Consider the following 12,831-nt stretch of genomic DNA (forward strand, 5'->3'; position numbering starts at 1 on the left):
GATGACATTTAGGGAGAGAACAGTGGAGGAGGAGCAGGCTGACAGCGCGAAGGACAGGCGGGGTTTGGCCTTGCCGAGGCTCAGCTGCCTGCCGTGGGATGGCCAAGTGTGCTGAGCTTTGCGCAAATGCTCCCCATCAGCCTCACAGCAGCGGCAGCTGTGTTTGACTTCATATCTCGTGCCAGGAACTTCTCCAGTGTTGCTTCATTCTCCTAACCCTCATGGCCCAGAGGGTCAGTTCCCTTCTACTGATGTGAGATCTGGGGCTCAGCAGTGAAGGGACTTGTTCCCCCAGCCCCAACACACACACACACAGGGCGGCCAGTTGTGTCTGACCTATTGCCTGTGCGCTTTCCAGACACCCAGCCCGTACTTGGGAAGCCTCAGTAAGTGAGGTAATGCCCACCAACGCCATGCCAGGCCCTTGTCCAAGCTTTCTGAACTGGTGTTAACTCCTTGACTCCATGACAGGCAGAGCTAGAGCTGGCACCACAACAAGCTGGCTGAGAGCTGATGAGTAACTTCCAGATGGAAGGCAGCCCGAGGCCCTGGCCTCCCCTGAGTCACTCTGGGCCAGGCGCGAGGCTCACCGGCCAGTCTAGAATTACGGTCCATTTATTCCACCCAGTGGCCATTGCTGGAACTGGCCTCCCTGCCATCACTGCTGTGGTGTGAACTCAGGCCCTGGCCCCCTCTCACCGTCCTCCTCACTGGCCTACTGGCCTCCCATCTCTGTTCCAGGTTGTCCTCCAGTGGAATCTTTCTACAACGCAAATCTGACCTGTCACTTGGATGCTTTAGCTGTAGCCTTTCAGGGTCTTCAGGATAAAGTCTGTGCCCTCTAGCCTGGCCCTCAAGGGCCAAGCAGATGTCTTAGGCTGGGGTCCCAGGAAGCGGCCTTTGAGATGGAGCCCTATCAGTAGGAGGTGTGTTGCGGTGCCCTTGGAAACCAGCCCTGGGAGAGAGGGAAGGAGCAGGCTTGGGCAGAAGGAGGACTTGAGCTGCGACGCAGTTATGACTGGGCCTCAGCTGTCCCGCAGGCAGCTCTGGAGCTGGTAAGGGGGCTGGCCTTTATACGCGTCACCTGTACATCATTGCAGGGGACTATCATCAGGGACGGGCAAGACCTTGGGTGAGGGGGTTCTTCCACCTGCAGAGCTAAGAGTGACCTGCCCAGCACTGTGCATCTGGGGCGGTGCGTGCCCTGTCTGGAAGGAGTGCTGAGTGGCCACCCCGGCACTGCAGCCGTGAGCTGCTTAGAAGCCAGGCAGAGCGAACTGTAGGCTGCCCGAGTTCCATGTGATCCCTGGAAAGCCACTTCATCTCTGAACTCAATTTCCCCTCTGAAATGAGGGTAATGTTACCTCCCTCAGAGTTTTGTGGGGACTGGATGAGGGAGAGGGCAAGGTCCCAGAGCAGGGCCCCAATCACGAGGACCTTGCGGGTAAGGCATTTGGATGTTATTTGTATTGTGTTGGAAAGCCGTTGGAAAGTTTTAAGCAGCTAATGTGCTGTGATCTAATTTGTTTTTTCTTTTTTTTTTTTATTGAGGTGAAATTCATATAACAAAATTAACCATCTTAAAGTATACAATTCAGTGGCATTTAGTGTATTCACATACAACCATCACCTCTGTTTCCAAAACATTTTCATGACCCCCAAAAGAAAACCCCATTACCCATTAAACAGTCCCCATTCTCCCTATCTTAAGCCCCTGGCAACCACCAATCTTCTCTCTGGCCCCATGGATTTATCTCTTAATAATATTTCATATAAATTGAATCATCCAATACGTGGCCTTTTGTGTTTGGCTTCTGTTTCTTAGTGTAATGCTTTTGAGGTTCTTTCACATGGTAGCACCTATCAGTGCTTTATTCCTTTTCAGGACTGAATAATCTTCCATTGTATGGATGTGCAGCCTTGGTTTAATTTTTAAGTCATTTACTCTCACCCTGGCCAGTGTGGCTCAGTTGGTTGGAGCATTGTCTCGTAACTGAAAGGCTGTGGGTTTGATTCCCAGCCAGGGCACATACTTAGGTTGCTGCTTTGATCCCCAGTCTGGTTGTGTACAGGAGGCAACTGATCAATGTTTCTCTCTTCCTTCCTCTCTCTCTTAAAGCAATGAAAAAATGTCCTCGGGTGAGGATTAGTAAATAAATAAAATAAAAACTTTTACTCTCACTACTCTCTTGAGAACTATAATGGGGCAAGAACGGAAAGAGCATGGTCCATTTAGAAAGCCCTAGGAGGAATTGGAGGAGAGAAGGTGCTGGCTTGTGCTTAGGTGGTCTCTGTGCCAGGTGTGCTGTGGGGTGGGATATATGCAGGAGGGAGAGAGGAATCAAGGGTGACTGCAGGCTTTGGCCTGAGCCGCTGGGTGAATGGTGAGGCTGATTTCCCCCACGGGATGATGTGAGAGGAGCAGTTGGGTAGGGTCAGGGAAATACGTTATGTCTAGCCGTGGATCCTTTGAGACGCCTATTTGAAATTCAAGTGGAGAAATACGGATTTCTTTGTGCGGCTGAGCGTGCATCATTTAACTCATGCCCTATTGATGGATATTTGGGTGGTTTCCAGTTTTCGCTAGTGTAGACCCATCAGCTGGGTCTGTGGATTTGTGGAATTCACTGAGGGATGGATTCCAAGCAGTGGAAGCACTGGGTCAAAGGGGGTGATTTTTTTTTTTTTAAGTTTATAGTGCCAAGTGGCTGTTCAAAAAGGTTCCATCAATTTATATTTCCACCTGAAGTGCACAAGAATGTCAAACTTCCCGTCCTCTTGCCAACAACGGGTATTATCAATCTTTAAAAAAAAAACAAAAAACTCTTTGCCAATCTGAAAGGCTAAAAATGATATTGTTTTCACCTAAACTGGATGTTAATGGCTGCATATTAATCTTTGCGTTGGTGTACTGTAACTAGCGAAACACTTTTTTTGATTTAGTTATTCCCAGGTATTTTTGTTTGTTTGTGCTGTTATAAACAGTTGTAAACAAACATCTTTATGCACAAAAGCTCTGCCTGTATTGCAGCTGATTGATTGGTTGTCTGACTGGAATGATTGTGCAGAAGCAGAAGACCCTTTGTATGGCTTTTGGCTATATATTGTCAAACTGTTTCCTGGAAAGACTACACCAGTTTCTAGACAGGCTCTTTCTCAACACTGAGTGTTTTGATTGGCTTTTAGATATTTAGACAATTCCCTGTCATTTATACAGATGGCAAACATTCTGATTTTTCCTGCTTTGACTGTGGTTAGGTGATAGATGGAACATGAGCCCAAGCTCAACTCAGAATCGGCCCACTCGGCCTGTGGACCCACCCTGTGCTTTCCCAGGTCCTGGTTGTATAATTGGAATAGATACGTGTGATAGCTGTCAGAGCTGACCTGTGGAGTCAGGGCCATTGTGGCAGCAAGAGCCAAGCGGAAGCCCTAGAACTCCCCATCTTTCCCAGGGTAATAATCCAAAAGCAATTCTCCATCCTTTGGGAGAATTGCAGTGATTAGTGCCACCATTAATGGCTTGAAAGAAGCAGGGGTAGTGATCTCATCCCCATTCAGCTGGTCCGTCTGGTCTGTGCAGAAGGCAGATGGGTCTGGGAGAATGACTGCGGATTATTATAAATGTAATCAGGTGGCGGCTCCAATTGTAGTTGTTGGCCCAAATGAAGTGTCTTCACTGGAGTTGGTCAACACAGCCCTTGGCAGACTGACTTGGCAAATGCTTTTTCTCCATGCTGCTTTCCCAGGACCACCGGAAGCAGGAGCAACTTCAACTTGCCTGCTTCCCGTCATCATATAGGACCCAAAGAGCTTGGCCTCGACAGCCCACACAGCGTCAGCTGGCCCACTACAGTGAGCAGGAGGTAGCGTTTAGGAAGGGGTGGCAGGAAACCAAAGCAGCTGCCGCCATTCGCTGGTCAGGCTGCAGTCTGGAGACAAAAAGCACCAGCTACCTGAACAGAGAGAATCTGATGTAAGAATTGCTTACTAGGTGGAAAGTTGTTAACCAGCTCACTGTAGAGTAAACAAAATCAAAGTGCTATGAAGGTAGCAGCTGTAGGAAGGCTGAGGGCTGAGGGGACAGGAAAGAAGTTAGAAAGGTTAAATCTTAGGAACTCAGACGAGGAGCCCAACGGAGCTGAACTGTAGAGCTGGGAGGCAGGGTTGCAGAGCTCAGAGGCGGGGGTGCTGCTTTGCTGGCACTAGCAGCATTTGGAGGCCCCGAGCTGGCCGCGTGCAAGCTGATGTGCCACCTGGGCTGCTGACCCAGCAGATGCAAGGATGTGAGGAGAGCTGGTGGCTGGCAGGGATGCAGTCACGCAGAGGTGACTCACAACGTAGACCTTGCGGGTGTGGAGCAAACCATGCTCTCTTCTGCAGATAACTGCTCTCCTTTTGAGAACGTGCTTGGTACTGGGCCCTCCTGGAGAGGGAGCAGCTGCCCACGGGCCACGGGTGATCGTGTGGCCTGCTCACTCATGCCACCAGGGTGTTGTCATTTTTGCATCAGTCAGGATCCTGCCAGGGGACAAGCTAGCCATGCCAGATATTTGAGTGAAGAGAATTATTTACTAGGAACAAAGTCATTCACTAAGTAGCAGGGAGGATACAGTTGAACTCCAAGCCGGAGATCAGCAAACTTTTCTTGTCAAGGGCCAGAGAATAAAAACTTTGGCTTTTTGGTCATAATGTCACAACTACTCAACTATTTTGTTGTAGGGAAAGCAGACATAGACAATATGTAAACAAATGGGCATGGCTGTGTTCCAATAAAACTTTATTTACAAAATCAGGCAGGTGACTTGGCCTCACCCCTTGCTCTTGAGCATCATGGAGGAAGCAAGGCAGGCAGTGGCTATGTCCCTAGTTCTGAAGGAACAAAGAAACTACTGGAGGGAGAGCTCAGGGTGGCTGGTCCCACAGGTGTTAGGGGGCTGCAGACTGGATTCCTCTGCTGACCCAGGAAGGGTGCAGAAAGGAGGCTGCGGGCCTGAGAGTAGACAGGAAGCAGTAGATCTCTTCTCTCTCCTCAGCCTCCCTCTAGTGCTCCTCTTGGCAGAGGCTGGCAGGGAGCCCATGACAAAGCAGGAACCTGGTTTGCCCAGAGCTGGTGGAGAGGGCGGCTTTGGCTGGGGACAGTCACAGTGGTTTGGCTGGCCTTGGGCATTTAGACCGCAACCCTGTCATCACTTCTCAGTCTTTTGGTTGAGATTAAGTGTAGACAGCAACCCTGTGGTTCTACAGCTGGCTCATCATTTGAATTCTTCCTGGTTTCATTCTAGGAATTACCTGGCTGTGGGGCTCCCCTTGGGGAGGGAGGTCTCCTCTAAGAAACAGTGTCTGCTGGGAAATAAAGAGGGAAGAGGAGGAGGTGGGAAGGGGACTGGGAGAGGAGCCTGGAAGGACCTCGGAGCATTTAAGAATCTGCCCGTCCCTGCTTCAGAATGAAACCCATATGGACATGGCCACCTCTTTCTGCGACCACTTAGCCCCACCCCCAGCATCTCCACGGCTGTCGTAATTCGGCCTCTGAATCTGGTCTATTCTCACAGCGGCCAGATCATGTCCCCCCACCGTCCCCCACCGCCCCTCAGATGGGATGTCCTGTTACCCTGCGAGTAGAACCCAGTCCCCTTGCCATGGCCTGCAAGACCCTGCCTGGTGCTGATCCCCGCTGCTGTGTCTTTCATGTCTCCCATTCTGCCCCAGCCACCCCGGACACTGCAACACTGCAAGTTGCTTCCTACCCCAGGGGCTGTACCCGCTGCCCTACAGCCTGGAACTTCCTCCCCAGGTCTTCTAGTGCCTGTCTCCCATACTTCCTCCCCATTTGTACCAAGACGCCCTGCTGGGGGTGGGTGGCGGTCTGCAGTGGGCTGCCCTGCTTCATTTCTCTTCATAGCGCCTGTCACTATTTGACATTATATGTTTATATCCATGGCTGTATTCCCTAAGCTAGAACTGTGTGTGGCCACTGATGGGTATTCTGCAAATATATGTCAAGCAGGTGCATGAATGAATGAATGAACAGGTGGAAAGGGCAGAGTGGCTGCAACATGTGGAGATGGGGCGAGGTGGTGGGTATCTTAGTTCATTCAGGCTGCTGAACAGAATACCATGAACTTGGTGGCTTGTAAACAAGATTTATTTGTCTCAGTTCTAGAGGCCGGGAAGTCCCAGGTCAGGGTGCTGGCTGACTCGATGTCTGGTGGAGCTCACAGACAACTGTCCTCTCTGTGTGTCCTCTCACGAGGTAGAAGGGGTGAAGGAGCCCTCCGGAGCCTCCTTTCTAAGGACACTAATCCCATTCCTGAGGTCTCCACTCTCACAGCCTAATCACTTCCCAAAGGCCCCCACCCAAATACCATTCCATTGGGGGTGAGGGTTTCAACATGAATTTTGGGGGGGTGCAAACATTTTGTCCACAGCAGCGGGGGACAAAGCCAGGGAACAGGAGGGTGCAGGGCCTCACAGGGCCAGCTGAGCAGTACTTTGGCTGAGAATGTGAACGGGTGGTGAGGCTGGGTGGTTGTGCCTCAGGCTGCCTGCTGGGTGGCTGGGGTGACAGAGACGAGCTTTTCAGTCCTGACAGACGTGACCCAGGCAGGGTCAGTGGGAACGGAGAGCAGCGACTTGATTCCAGGGATGCTTGGGGCAGGTGGGGTCACGAGGGCTTGAGGAGAGATGCTGTGAGGGGCGAGGTGGGTGTCAAGGATGCCCCCAGCTTCTGCCTGGGATGTCATTAGGGAGAGGGTGAGGGCTCGTTTGCTGCCTGTTCACGGGAAGTTCTAGGATTCGCTCCTTCCTCTGGTCACTCAGCACTGCTGGGCCCTGACCTCAGATGCCCTGGGCATGGAAGGAGGGGCGGGAGCAGCAGACAGGTGAAGCCCCCTCAGGGTGCGTGGTTCTGAGTCCTGGGATCAACTAGAGCAAGGTCCTTCCTTACCTTCGCTGTGCTTCGGTTTCTTTATATATAAAATGGTTGCTCTGGGGGCTAAAGGAGACACTCCAGGGTGAGAAAGCCCTGGAGCTCTGGCCATGGGGAGAGTGCTGTGTGAGGGTAGGAGGCTCCACAGGGCCCAGGGAAGCAGAGGTCTCTGTCTGGGAGCCCCAGTGAGGCCCCTAGAGGAAGTGTGACATTCCTGGGCTTCCAGCATAGGAGCCGCAGGACAGTCCAGCTGCCTCTGCCTTTGAAGGTTTGGTAGCTGAGGCAGAGGTGCTGACATATTTTCCAAACTGAGCTAAGTGCTGAGATCAAGGGCTGTGGGTCGTATGTCGGGGGTGGTGGCGTGGAAGGCACCACAGAGGAAGGAAGGCTTGAGGTGGCCCTGAAGGGGTGGGTGGGGTCTAGTTCTTCAGGGCAGAGTGGGGCGTCTCAGGCAGAGGGAGTGGCGTGTTCACAGGTGCAGAGACCAGGAAGTAGCAGGCACAGGAGGGGCAGCCAGAGGCCCAGGAATTTGGTGGGGAACCAGAGTAGCCTTGGTCGGTTCAGAGAGACCAGACTTGGTCAAAACCAAACAGTATTTGTTGAGAACCTACTCTGTGTAGGCTCTGGGGTGCCCCTCTAACCAGATGGACAAAGAGCTTATGATTTAGTAGGGAAGGTAGTCCATTAATAAGCAAACGGGTCATCTCCAGTAGTGCTAAGAAGGATATAAAACAGGGAAACAGGTAATGAGAGAGAGGACGCTGGGGTGGAGTGAGTGGGGTCTGGAGGCTGTTGTGGGAGGGCCCAAGGGGTGAGGTATGAGCTGGGGAAGAGCCTGTGCAAAGGCTCTGAGCCTGTTGTGTTGAAGAGCAGAAAGCAGTCATTGGGGGCGGGAGCCGAGTGGGCGAGGGGAAAGGCCATGAGGTAAGTCCAGTGGGCAGGTGGGTCTCAGATCATGTAGAGCCTCTCGGCTGTGAAAGGGTTTGGTCCTAGGAGCAGTGGGAAGCCACCAATGGGTTTTAAACAGCGAACTCTGTCTTTGGATTGGGGGTTATGAGTGGTGACAGGGAGGCCAGGGAGGCTAATGCTGTTGTCAGAGAAAGCTTCTGGGGGTCCCGGCCTGGGGGTGGAGGTGGAGCAAAGTGGACAGATTGGAGGAGTGTTTTGGAAGCAGAGCTGCTGCCCCTGCCCCAGAGGATACATGGAGAACTTGGGAAGGAGAAGCGCTGGCCCAGGTGTTCGGCCTGAGGCCAGGTCCCAGGAGTGGGAGAGGAAGCTAGTGGGTGAGTCAGGGCCGCGACAGAAAGGGGCCAGGAGCCCTGCAGGCCTTAGGGAGGGGTGGGCTCCTGAGCGCCTGGCCTGGGGACCACCTGGGTCCCCTCAGCCCTTTCTCTGAGAGGCCACTGCCTCCTGCTTTCTGAAATGGGGACTCAGACCTCCAATGAGGGCCTTGCCAGGACACAGCTCCTGTGGGGGCATAAAAATAATTGGATTCCTGTGTACGATTCACATATTAGTCATGAAAGTGGCCGTGCACAAGAAAGGGGAGACGCTCCTTACTCTCAACAACCAGGGATCCCCAAGAGCATTCTCTGAGGCCAGCTGCCAGCTGTGTTCTGGGCCCTGCCACCCATTGCTGCCACCTCTGGGTTCTGCTTTGGGACTCTGCCACTCTGCTCCCAAGTCACACTGAGGCTGGTGCCACCTTTCCCTCACCCTGCGTTACATATTTGACCTGTCATCTCTCCTCCTGGTTTATCTTTTGGGTCTGTGCTCTTTCTCTGCCATCAAATTGTCTTTGAGACCCGCCTCTGACGGACCCGGGATTTCATTCTGGGCTCACTGGCCTCTCTTTGACCTTGGTTTTGATTTCAGCCTGTGCAGCCTCTCTGTCCCTCGTGTTTGTCCTTCTGGCCTGTGCCTCTCTCCCCGCCTGGGCCTTTATCACCTCGTGTGCTCTCAGGCTCATCCCCTGGCATGAGTGCATGTCTCTGGGGCCAGAGCCAGGACCTTGACTCTTATTTCAGACCCAGACAGAGGTCTCTGCTTGAATTTCGAGTCAGTTCTGGGGCCCGTTGAGGCCTTGGGGGTGGCGTCATTATGCCTGGAAGGGACATCCTGGGAGTCAGGGTCCAATCCTCACCCCCATTTTACAGATGAGCAAACTGAGACCTATAGATGTGGACGCCCCCGTCCAAAGTCACCCAGGAGCTCAGGGCAGAGTTGGGGCTCCCCACTCCTGCGCCACGCCCTTCCCAGCGCCCGGCCCACCTGGGCCATCATGTATGCATGCACAGTGCCGTGTGCCAGTGCGGGCACTGTGCCTCTAGGGGATGCCTGCTCCCTGTGTGTCTCTGCTCCTCCCTCCCCTCGTGCGTAGGGCACACATCTGTCTGCTGTGTCTGTGTGGGTGGTGTGTCACCAGTCAGCCTGTGTCTGGGCACACACGTGTGTGGCATGTTGAGCACCTGTGGTGGTGGTATGGACATGGCTGTGAACAGTGCTCACGTGTGCAGTGTGTATGTCTCTGGGGGGTGAGGGGAGTATGGGAGCAGTGCCAGGTTTCTTCCCAGCCTGTGCCCTGCCCACAGCCAAGGGACAGCTAATGTCCTCCTGGGCCAGACTAAGACGCCCTTTTTGGATCAGGGATTCCAGGTGTGCCAGCCAGACCCCAACCCCAACCCTTCTCTGTCTCACCTCCCCCACTCCCACCCCTCCCCACTTCAGACCTGGACCCCAGGAGCCCCTCCCTCACTTAAGACCATGCGCAACTTCCCTTGAGGTCAAGACCTCAGTGGAGCTGGGCAGTGACTGGCTGCTGGTGCCTGCCAGGGGCAGGAGAGCAGAGGTCAGAGCTCCTGCCTTTGCTTGCTGGTGCCTTTGCTTCTCTGAGGCTTAGTTTCCCCATCCATAAGTGCGGCTGGTCCTGGCCCTCAGGGAGCTATTGGGAGGAGTGCCTAGGTGATCTCTGTACAGGGCCGTCTGGATGGAACCTGGAACAGAGTATACAACCTGCTGTTAACTAAGACAGAAGAAACCAAGGTCCCCAGAGGGTCCTGAGTGGGTAGGCGTGCAGGCATCTCAACGCCAATCCCAGGCTCTCTCCAGGCCCTGAAGTGGTGGTTTTATAAAGCAGCGCATTAATGATGAACCTGACGGAGGTGGGGAGGATTGGATATGGTGCGGCAGCCGGGCAGGAACAGGCCCCAGGAGCCTCTTACAGCAGACATGAGGTGACGAGGGTCCAATCTGAGGCACTCCTGACGCCTCATCTGGCTTCTGATAGTCTCCCTTAGTTGCTCTCCGTGCATGTCTCCCTAACTGCTTGTCTCTCTCCCCGGCCACCCCTCTGCCCCCGCCCCGCTTGCCCTCCAGCAGAAGGCAGACCTGGCTGTGGCTGCATTCACCATCACAGCCGAGCGGGAAAAGGTCATCGACTTCTCCAAACCCTTCATGACCCTGGGGATCAGCATCCTCTACCGAGTGCACATGGTACGGTTGCCATGGAGACATGGAGGCTGGAGGCAGGGGCTGGCAGTGGGGCCCAGATGCCTGCATCCCCAAGGGAAGTAGACTGTGGGCTGAATTTCGGGAGGGGCAGTTGGACTTGTGGGTCCCTGGGGGGAGCAGGGGTTGGCATTTGACTTAGGTCACAGTGGCTCGGGGTCTCACTCCCTCTCCCCACAGGGGCGCAAGCCTGGCTACTTCTCCTTCCTGGACCCCTTCTCCCCTGCTGTGTGGCTCTTCATGCTTCTCGCCTACCTGGCCGTCAGCTGTGTCCTGTTCCTGGCCGCCAGGTGAGTCCAGGGCCTGCTGCCTGGGAAGAGGGGCAGGGAGGAGGCCTGAGCTGGGCCCACGACAAACCTGCACATTCTGTCGTCTGTGTGGACCCTCCTTGCCTCCACTAGGCGCTTGGGATTCCCTGCACCCTCCCTTCTCCCCGCCTGGCCCTGTCTCTGCACTTCACCCTGTGGCTCTGACTTGCTCTGTGGTCTATCTCTGGGCTGCTCCCCTTCCCATTCTTTCGGTCTCTGTCTGTTTCTCTGTGTTTCTGTCTGTCTCTTCCTGCCTCTTCTCTGCGCCTCCCCGTCTCTGTGTGTGTCTCTCTGCCCCTCTCTCAATGTGTTTCTCTCTCTCCCTTTTCTGTGTGGGTCTGCCTCTCCGTTCATCCCTTGATCGCTTTTCCCTCTGTTTCCTGTCTCACCTGTCTCTCCTGATCACAGTGTTCTGTCACTTTCCTTTTTCTGCCCCCTGCTTGGCTCCCTTCACACCCCCCACTCCGTTTCTTCACAGGCTGAGCCCCTACGAGTGGTATAACCCACACCCATGCCTGCGGGCACGCCCCCACATCCTAGAGAACCAGTACACGCTGGGCAACAGCCTCTGGTTCCCCGTCGGGGGCTTCATGCAGCAGGGCTCAGAGATCATGCCCCGGGCACTGTCCACGCGCTGCGTCAGTGGAGTCTGGTGAGAGGCTTTCTGTCTGCCCACCTGGGGCTGGGAGGGGCCACTGAGGCTGGGGTGGATCCCTGGCCCCCCTGCCAGCTGTGTGGCAGGGAGTGGAGTGGGGAGAGCTGAGCCCTAGCTTTGCCACTCACCAGCTGTGTGACCTTGGGTAGGCCCTATTCCCGCTGCATGCCTCAGTCTCCGCATCTGAAAAACTGGGGATAAAAATGCCCACATCTCGGGTTGTGAGGATTCAGAGAGGCTATTGTGGAAAAGTCTTCTGCTGACTGGAGGGGTCATACCCAGAACAGTACCGTTGCAGTCACTGTCTTGGACATTGCTCTGGCTATCACAGAGGCTGAGAGTCCTTGAGCCAGGACGTCTTTCACTATCCTGAGGCCAAGTCCCAGACAGGGGCACTGGGTCACTCAGAGTCCCAGGGCATCCAGTAGCTTGGACAGAACTTATTTTGCTCTCATGACAAGCTTCAAAAGGCTACATGTCAGAGAGCAGACACCAACAACTCATGGTGTCTGTTTGGCCCACAATTTAAAACTTTTTAAAACTAGTTATCATTTAAACATTGGGCAAACTCACTCACGACTGCAGATTTCTCTTCTAGAAAATTCGGGAGGTCTGGTGGTGCTCAGCTGGCATTTATAGCCGGTATTTCCACCTGCCATTGACGTCTGTTCCTTTGGCCCCAAGCCCCTCTCCCCTTCAGTTATGTTCTGGCCTGGCCTCCATAAGCCCTAGGATTTGCTACCCACCTTTCAAGTAGCCTGTGGACTTCGTTGCAGTTCATAAAACTCTGCTCACCTCCTCTCCCTCGTTAGAACCACAGAAAACCGAGGAGAGGGAATGTTCTTCTGGTTTTATTGAAAGACACACACAGAGAGGGTGATTACCTACAGAGCATGCGTTTGGCTAGAGGCAGGCAAGGCTGGGCCAAGCCGGGCTCCCGCCCCAGTGCCACTGGCCAGTACTTGGGGCTGCCTGAGCCCAGCCCTGCTCCCGGCCCTTGGTGACTTCTCCAGGGCAATCCCAGGCATCAGGCCTTCTCAGGGAGCGCTTCTTCCTCACCTCCTCCCATCAGTCAGACTCCCCGCATCAACAGACACTCAGAAGGTGCTGTTCGAGCCCCTCCATGTGCCAGGCACTCAGGGGAAGAATCAGCCCTCAAAAGGGAGAGGAGCTGAGAATAAACAAGTAAACGGATGCATAAGCACAGGGACATTGTATTTTATGCCAAGAACATGTACCAAAGATAATGCTTAATTCAGTAGTCTTGAACTAAACAATTCAAGACTAACTGTAATGGTGGCAAGTTTTTCTTTCTCCCGGCTTAGAGGGAGTAACTACCACATGGCATCATTTGCGATTCACTTAGTCCATTGGTTTCAGAACTTCTGAATCTTGGTGATTTTTTCCTTAGTCTTTTGGGATTCCCATCC

The 12,831-nt window shown here is 53.8% G+C and overlaps 1 protein-coding gene across 6 annotated transcripts in view; it reads left to right on the plus strand.

Moving 5' to 3' along the window:
* The window catches only part of GRIK5 (glutamate ionotropic receptor kainate type subunit 5), a 51,027-nt gene that overhangs the window by 24,142 nt on the left and 14,054 nt on the right, over nt 1-12,831 (plus strand). For 4 of the 6 annotated variants that reach the window (XM_090260726.1, XM_090260728.1, XM_090260730.1 and 1 more), the window contains 3 exons: nt 10,307-10,423; nt 10,619-10,728; nt 11,225-11,398. In XM_090260726.1, coding sequence (XP_090116852.1) covers nt 10,307-10,423; nt 10,619-10,728; nt 11,225-11,398 — 401 coding nt within the window. The remainder of the gene's footprint in view (nt 1-10,306; nt 10,424-10,618; nt 10,729-11,224; nt 11,399-12,831) is intronic. The other 2 variants (XM_090260727.1, XM_090260729.1) reach the window with 1 other exon arrangement.

The sequence above is a fragment of the Furipterus horrens genome, unplaced genomic scaffold (genome assembly GCF_987537825.1).
Source record: "Furipterus horrens unplaced genomic scaffold, mFurHor1.1.pri manual_scaffold_13, whole genome shotgun sequence".
NCBI classification, from domain to species: domain Eukaryota; kingdom Metazoa; phylum Chordata; class Mammalia; order Chiroptera; family Furipteridae; genus Furipterus; species Furipterus horrens.